Source organism: Eucalyptus grandis, chromosome 4, assembly GCF_016545825.1.
Source record: "Eucalyptus grandis isolate ANBG69807.140 chromosome 4, ASM1654582v1, whole genome shotgun sequence".
Lineage (NCBI taxonomy): Eukaryota > Viridiplantae > Streptophyta > Magnoliopsida > Myrtales > Myrtaceae > Eucalyptus > Eucalyptus grandis.
The window spans coordinates 14,529,637-14,538,037 of NC_052615.1; the positions used below are offsets into that span (position 1 = coordinate 14,529,637).

Sequence of the window (8,401 nt, forward strand, 5' to 3'; positions counted from 1 at the left end):
CATAATGTGATCAGCCGCGTGAGATTTACCCAGAACCCTGTTCTTTTCCCTCATAGCAATCCAAAGCAATAGCAAAGGCACCTCAAAGCGACTTCTTTCAACCACATTGATTAAAGGGATTAGGCTGCTGGGAAGGGAAAGGCGAGGCAAGTTGCCAAGGAACGTGACCATCACTTGAATTTAAATGAAGTAGGAATTATTTTCTTGTTTGATGATTGATAAATGTCGACCGGAAATATCAAGCTTGGAAAGGGCAACGTCAGTGTCACAGCTGGCATTGCATTTACATGGTGTACCAAAAAATGACAACTATTTGCATTAATTAATGGGAGAGGTGGATCCTCACCAATTAAGACCTCAACTACTCTCCACAGTGCTTGAGGTATCACTCAGTCACTTCAATTGCCTCAGAAATCATACCATAGTATCCTCAGGTAAAAAGACACCATGAACACGGAAAGGGTGTTAGTATATGCGCTGCTTCTTCCTCTCCTGCTTCAGGTAAGTACTTGCTTGGACATCCTAAACCAAAACAACACTATCAAAGATGGCAATCTCTTGGTCTCCAGTGGCAAAACGTTCGTTCTTGGTTTCTTCAGCCCGGATAATTCTAGCCGCCGTTATGTCGGAATTTGGTATTACCGAGTTTCTGAGCAAACCATTGTTTGGGTTGCTAATCGGGAGAGACCAATCAGTGGCACTACGGGAGCTCTTTCAATTGATTCTGATGGAAATTTGGTGCTCCATGAGAAAAATGGAAGCTTTCCTGTTTGGTCGACAAAAGTTTCTTCTGGATTATCAAACTATTCTACAACAGCTCGGCTTATGGATTCAGGTAATCTTGTTCTAGTTCAAGATTTTAGCAAGAGCGTGATATGGCAAAGCTTTGATTATCCTACAGACACTCTGCTTCCCCTCATGAAACTTGGGTTGGACCTCAAAACCGGTTTGAATCGGTTCCTAACATCATGGAAGTCCCCAGAGGATCCGGCACCCGGCAATTACTCCTACAGGATTGACCCAAAGGGCTATGCTCAATTATTCCTGTACAAGGATGGGGATCCGTACTGGCGTTCCGGATCATGGATCGGAGATCGGTGGAGTGGCATACCCGAAATGACTCGCAGGTTCATCTTCAACGTAAGCTTTGTAAATAACCCAGACGAGGTTTCTGTGGTGTATGCCATGGTCAACGCGTCGATCATCTCAAGAATGGTTTTGAAGGAATCGGGGTCAGTCCAACGATTCACATGGCATGACCAAGAACAGCGGTGGATAGAATTCTGGTATGATCCAAAGGACCAGTGTGATTATTATGGCAAGTGCGGGCCCAACAGCAACTGCAATCCGTATAATGCAGGACAGTTCGAGTGCACATGCCTGCCAGGGTTCGAGCCCAAGTCCCCGACTGATTGGTACCTAAGGGATGGATCAGCCGGGTGCGTAAGGAGGCCCAGGGCGTCGGCATGTCAACATGGGGAAGGATTTGTGAAGGTGTCGCTTGTGAAGGTGCCAGACACTTCGCAAGCACACACCAACATGAGCTTTAGCTTGAATGAGTGTGAGAAGGAATGCCTGAGGAATTGCTCTTGCACAGCTTATGCTAGTGCCAATGAGATTCTAGGAGGTTTTGGGTGCCTCATATGGCATGACAATTTAGTTGATACAAGAACATTCACTGATTCAGGTCAAGATTTATATGTACGGGTCGATGCCATTGAGTTAGGTACTCCTGCTTCTGCTGTTACTAGTTGTACTTTTGTTAATTTTATGTGTCTCCTGCATTGCCACTTGTTTATTACATTAGCATTGCCATGCAAAACATCAATCAAACTTGAGAACAGGTTAAATTCTCGATCATAAGGTATCACATCCATGATTTTAGAAACCAAGTTTGAGCTTTTACATTGTATAAACTATGTATCGTTGGAGATTTGTTTGGTGATTTCTGGTTTCAAATTTTGGTTGAGAGAAATTTTCATTCTACACTTCGCACAAGCATAATCAAGGTCCCTGAATCTGAAATATGGTGTTGTACTTTCCTTTCAGCTCGCTATAGGAAAAAAACAAGTTTCCTCAGCAAAAAGGCAAGGGTTGCGATAATTTTGGTTTCAGTTTTGACAGCGCTACTGCTCGCCAGCTCCATCTCCTATTGCTTGGTGATCAAGAAGAGAAACCGCGTCGGTTAGTCCTCAACAAGAGTTCGCTTTGTATTTACCTTTCCAGAAAATTTATCTACTAAAATTAATCACCTCTTATTGTTCACCAATTAATTAAGCACACAAATTTTAGTTGGTTCAGTCTCGAAACTATTCTTAGCCATAGGAAGTTAAGAGAGTAAATTCTGTGCTTTCATTTGGGCGATTCCGAGTTTAAGAACCTTGAACCAAAGAAAGCATGATGATGCCGGTTCAGTTCCTAATGCAGCATGCATTCCAGCATTGAAACTAAACCTGCAGTTTCAGGGTACAAGAGACGAAGAAATCCTACAGCACATCAATATATCTACCAGGGAAACAGAAATAAAGATGTTTACGAAGATCTTTTCAAGCTTACAAATTTCATTCCATTTGACGAAATGAATTCCTGCATGAAAAATCTCACAATTTCCAAGGTTGTATCGAGCATTAATGTGGCTGTCTTGGAAACAGATCGCAGAAGGCAAAATCCACTGATTAGTGAGATGACCAATCTAACACATTTCGAGGGCTCTCCGAGTGTAGAAGACTGCGATGATGGAGCTAGACGAAACAGAGATGTACCGCTCTTTGATCTGAGCACCATAGCTTCGGCAACAAACAATTTCTCCTTCCTCAATAAGCTCGGACAAGGTGGTTTTGGATCAGTGTATAAGGTAAACTTCCATTACACAAAAAAGCTACTTAGTAAAATTGATACAGACTTGCAAATTGGTGATTAATTTGACAGGGCGTTATGGACAATGGAGCTGAAATAGCGATCAAAAGACTATCGAAACATTCGGGACAAGGAGTTGAAGAATTTAAGAATGAAGTCCAGTTAATTGCGAAGCTCCAACACCGGAACTTGGTGAGAATACTAGGCTGCTGTGTCGAAGAAGATGAGAAAATGCTAATTTACGAGTATTTGCCGAACAAAAGCTTGGATGCCTTCCTTTTCGGTATATCCTCTGTTCTCCCACTAGCTAGAATACTCTGATATCATAGATCAACTCATAACGAGGAATAATGGTTTCGTCCATATCTTGATCTTGGTCCAGACAACACAAAAAGTTCGTTGCTAGATTGGAAAAAACGGTTCGAAATCGCATCCGGGGTGGCACAAGGACTCTTGTACTTGCACCAAGATTCGAGGCTCAGGATCATTCACCGAGACCTAAAGGCCAGCAATGTCCTACTCGATGCTGTGATGAATCCGAAGATAGCCGATTTCGGTATGGCTAGGATATGCGGTGGGGACCAAATGCAAGGAAACACAAATCGAGTAGTCGGAACATAGTAAGTATTTTCTCTTTCGCAATGCTTGATGTGCCCATTGAGTCCAAGAACCTCAACTCAACTAATCAATTAAAAACCCCTTTTTCATTCATTTTTGCTGCGGCAGCGGGTACATGTCACCAGAGTATGCAATGGAAGGTATATTTTCAATAAAATCCGACGTCTATAGCTTCGGAGTTTTGCTGTTGGAGATCATCAGTGGCAAAAGGAACAGCGCATATTACCATGAAAATCCATCTTCCAATTTGGTAGGCCGTGTAAGTAATAGAACTCTTGATAAGTACAGAAACGCACCGGACTCAGACATTATACATAGCCTGAAATACTTGTCATGTGTAATTTGTTCACATCCCGATCGCAGGTATGGGAGCTATGGCAGGAAGGAAACTGTGTCGACATCGTCGATGAGACAATGGACGATTCATGCTCCAAAGAGGAAGTCTTGAGGTGCATCCAGATCGGTCTTTTGTGCGTGCAAGAATTCGCGGAGGATAGGCCGAACATGTCCGCCGTTGTTTTCATGTTGGCAAATAACAACGTGGTTCTTGCATCCCCGAAACGACCTGCATATGTATTCAAGAGCAACTACCATGGCACGAATCTATCGTCAAGCGACGGGACGACTTCTGTGAATGACGTTACGATTACGGAGGTCGAAGGCCGCTAGTTTTGCCGTTCTCTTGCACTGGATTTGTTCCATGACATCAATTCACTCTAAAATCTATGCTGAACTCGGCATCAATCTGTAATCCTCATTTGTTGGAACCTATAATCATAATGTTTGGTGTAGACACTTGAAATATTGTTGATGTAGTGAAAGATGGGCTTTTAGCAATGCTAATCCTCTTTAGTTTTATTTTATTAGGCTAATATCACAAAAAATCAAAATTAGTACGTTTATGATAAATTTACTCTAAACTAAATCTTTGATTACCAAAAATCTCAAATTTGTATATTTGTTATAAATTTACTTTTTATTAGTTTCCATTAAATTTATCACCTCTCTCAGAATTAGTTTTGGGTTTTTTGTGATATTCACAATAACCGTAAATTGAAAAAGAAGAAAAAGGAGGGAACAAGCCATGGTCACAATCTGATAACTTGACGGATGGCTTTTCCGACGTGGAAAGTCAAGCGCAAATCTTCTAGAGAATATAAAGCCAAAAAGGGTTAATTATTAAAACCAAAAAGAAGGCTGAAATTGACTTAATCAAAGTCATTTGCTTGCACGACAATAAAGTTAACCCAAACCCAAAAAATAAAAATAAAAAATTATAAAGAAATCAATTTAACCTAGAACGACGGCTCAACTACCTTGCCAATAAAATTTTCACTTCTCGTGGATTTCGTTCTAAACTTTATCTTTATTTATGTATTTGCCACTTTTTATCCTTTGATTGTGTAGTTCCAATTTAGCCGGTCCCTTTCGTAGTTTTTTTTTTTTCACTTGGTAACCTCCACACAAGGTCGACATCGTCGAACTAGTCTATATGCCTGTCATCTTGATCCATCTCTTTTTCCATAGCTGGCAACATGATTTGATACAAACTATATCAAATTTCTCAATTGCATAATATCGTTTTGAATTTTTAATTTATTCAATGTAATCTTAAAACTTTTGCAATATGTTCATTAAACTTTTTGATGCCCGATTTCAATAAACATTTGTATCCCTTTGCTTCGCCTCCTTAAATAATATTTCAAGCTCTCGCATGATATGCAACCCGACCAATTTTTTGGCTTCTAAATTTTGAATGTCTGCTTCTTAATTAGCGCTCACCATTTCTATATGTCATTGTCATGTGATATGATCATCACCTAAAATACTTGCTCTATGTTATTGCTTTCGCTTGTCCAAATGTCATAAATGCAGTCTTTTGATGTAAGACAGTGACCTCATGATTTGTCCCAGCAGATCGTTCTTTTTTATTTTTATGTTTTTTCATTTTTCCTTTTTTTGTTTTAATATTCTTTTGTATACAGATCATCCTATCTAAGCTTATCATCTCTTTTAAGCTGGGTTATTTCATTTAGAGTACATAAGTTCCATACTTGTTTAAGTATATTTGTGACATCTTGATTTTCAATTTTGTTTTCGACTAGATGAATTGGGCTTTTCATCAATGCGCCTATGGCCTTTTTTATTTTAGTTGGCCACTTACGAGATAATTATTCTATTAGGTGAAGCCGTTAAGGAATCTAAATGCGATATACTTGAGAATTCGATCAGAAATCGACTACTCGACCGTGTTAATTTGCAATGGTCAATACAACATTGTCAAAATCGATCGGAGACCGGAAATAGATCAGTTTGACAGAGTATGTAATTAAAATGTAGGTGATTCCACCAAATTGCAAAATTCTCGTCGAACGGCACTAAACTGATTTTTCTATCGTTTCTGTACCCTATGCTTGTATTTGAAACCTTGAGATTTCCATGACAACTGAGAGTCGGCTATGAGTCGAAGATGTATAATGTGGCTTGAAAATAATAGACCACCAGTCAAATGCACAAAAAATTCCCAAAAGCTACTCGGTAGGTTATGTTACATTAAAATCACGTCCGGTTGAAATTAACCACGAAATTAAACCCGATTTCAAAAATTGAAAGTTTTTTCATATCATGATTTATTTTTGGAACGTCGACTCATCTTCTAAAGAATTTTCGATGAGTCTAGATTTTCGACAAAAAATCAAAATTGGACAATTTTAGACTAGGAAATTCAGAGGCCCATTTTTTAGTGCACTTTTGGCCATCGAGTTGGATCAATTGGCAAGTAAAAATTGTGGAATGGATGTGGATACCTTGGCTAGTATTTTTGGGCAAAATTGGGATTGTTTTGAAGTGGAATTGAAGTGAATTGAAGGGGAAGTGCACAAAATTCGTAGCTATGGGTGGTGTGCAACATTTGGACCACCTTTGGTGGCTTCTCAGGGAAGTTTGATGAAGGATAATGGGCAGGGGATAGGGCTGAAGATGGTGGGAGCCAAGTGATGAGTATTTGAGATATTTTTGAAGACTTTTGTGGCATTTGGTTCCCCCTCTAGCTGCAGCTCCTCTCTTATTCTTCTTCTTCTTCTTCTTCCTTGCCTTAGTTTCTCCATTGTTGCTGTTTGTGAGCTCAAAAACCAGTAGAAGACCAACAACACCGAAGCCAAGCCGCCGCACGCCATCCGAGCATCGTTGAGCCCGTCGAAGTCGCTCGCCCACGCCCGCACACTGTCACATGTTATGCGCGTCCATATCGTCGTTCGTTGTTTGCCTGGCCACCATCCAAAGCCTCAATCGCCGTCTTGAAGCCCCCAACGCCACTTCAACCCACCGTCATCACCTAGTCGCCCAGCTCCACTCGCCAAGCCCCCTAATCAGCTTCTTCGGCCAATAAGTAGAAGTTGAAGTTTCAACAAGGGCTGAGATTTCGTGAGCCTTTTTCCAGCCCCTTCCGGACCCCATTGGGTGTCGCCGTAAGCTTGAGTTTCGCTCGCCTCCACGTCGCCGTCAGCGTGGACTCACTGGCTTGCTAATGCGATGAGTTTACTTGCTAAACCTTGCTTAGGGAGTTAATTATGCTTAGTGGATAATTAGCTTAGCCTAAGATTAAATTAGGTAGTTAGTTTAAATTAATTAGTGATTTAGTTGCTGAATTAGGCTTATTAGGTGGTTAGATTAGATTGATTAAGGGTTAATTAGGTTGTACTATTTAATTAGTATAGTGCATAATTTTTCTAGATCCAATTAGGTGGTTAGATTAGCATATTTAGCTTAATTATGCATTTTGGAATTAATTTGCATTTATTTAATTAAATTTGCAATTTATTTAATTATTTAATATTTTCCGGAATATATACCGGGATAGCCATGAGCTGAATTTCGTGTTGATTGTTGTGGTGTGATTAGTTTATACAATTGAATAATAATTTGTGCAATTAAGTGGTGATTGTGATTTTTGGATTATTATTTCAAAATTGTCAAATTTTGGTATTTAATTAGAAAATACCGGGTGTCGGGTTTTGACATCGAAAATGTTTTTAAGTACTATATCAAATAGTGAGATTTTAAAAGGAATGATATCAATTTTTATGGTTCGATCTGATCGTGTATCCACACATAATTATTTTACCGAATTTTTTAATACAAAAAAATAAAATAGGCCAAGCGCATTATCTTAATTGAGGCATTTGAGTACAAAGCACGATGTCCTTGGCTGGGATTAAATAAATGTGTGATGGTTATGAGAACCCATTCGGGTGGACGATGCTCCTTTATGGAATACCCCTAACAACAGATGCCAGATCGCGGTTGAAACCAGACTGAAACTCCTTCAGGAATGTCATCTAGAGGTAGACATTGCCGTGCTCAAGGGATGAGGTGATGCCCGATTACACCGGAAGACCGATGTGTGTCGGGTAGAATGTGCTTGTGGGGGTAGTAATCAATTCGAACGCATGAATGATTGAGATAAACGCGCTTAATTATGGGACAAAATTGTGTAGCACGGAATAGGACGTGTCATAACAACTTGACCTTATAATTGGGACCTCTATGATTGATTGAGATATGAGTGAGACATTCCAATTGATGAGTGCATTTATTGCAATTATATGTGATATGAATTGTACTAACGTGCAAAAAGGAACTGAGGCGAGGTGAGTCTTCTATGATGTGTGATTAGACTACCTCTAGGCGTATTTCCTTCCTAATCAGGGTTTAAAGTGTGAATTCACTGAGACATTGTCTCACTCTGTCTTGGGCTTAATCTTTGCAGGTCCTTAGATGGAGGCGAGGCCGGTTCGTTTTGGACAACCGCGAGGGTATACTGAGCAAAGTACCGACGTCCTTGTCCCTGAGAGTCCCTGGCTCCATGAGCTTATCGTGATTACTATCTTAATCGATGAGGGCCTACCACAATTGGTATCTCATTGAT

The 8,401-nt window shown here is 40.1% G+C and overlaps 1 protein-coding gene across 3 annotated transcripts; it reads left to right on the top strand.

The window, feature by feature from the left end:
- Positions 1-371: 371 nt before the first annotated feature.
- On the top strand, positions 372-4,311 carry LOC104441164 (G-type lectin S-receptor-like serine/threonine-protein kinase At1g11410). 3 transcript variants are annotated; one of them, XM_039311357.1, is made up of 7 exons: positions 372-1,726; positions 2,050-2,184; positions 2,652-2,854; positions 2,929-3,139; positions 3,239-3,476; positions 3,583-3,614; positions 3,838-4,033. In XM_039311357.1, the coding sequence occupies exons 1-7, from the start codon at positions 448-450 to the stop codon at positions 3,882-3,884; spliced, it is 2,145 nt and encodes a 714-aa protein (XP_039167291.1). In that variant the 5' UTR covers positions 372-447; the 3' UTR covers positions 3,885-4,033. The 3 variants fall into 3 exon arrangements, with proteins under 3 accessions (XP_039167291.1, XP_010052475.2, XP_039167292.1); XM_010054173.3 differs by having other exon boundaries at positions 373-1,726; positions 3,583-3,733; positions 3,838-4,311; XM_039311358.1 differs by lacking the exons at positions 372-1,726; positions 2,050-2,184 and having other exon boundaries at positions 2,689-2,831; positions 3,583-3,733; positions 3,838-4,311.
- The last annotated feature ends 4,090 nt before the right edge of the window (positions 4,312-8,401 follow it).

Excerpts from the sequence above, each read along its gene's own strand:
- LOC104441164 (XM_010054173.3), top strand. The coding sequence starts at position 448 with ATGAACACGGAAAGGGTGTTAGTATATGCGCTGCTTCTTCCTCTCCTG. Across the intron at positions 3,477-3,582 it reads AATCGAGTAGTCGGAACATA|CGGGTACATGTCACCAGAGT; the intron begins GTAAGTATTTTC and ends TTGCTGCGGCAG. Across the intron at positions 3,734-3,837 it reads CTTCCAATTTGGTAGGCCGT|GTATGGGAGCTATGGCAGGA; the intron begins GTAAGTAATAGA and ends TCCCGATCGCAG.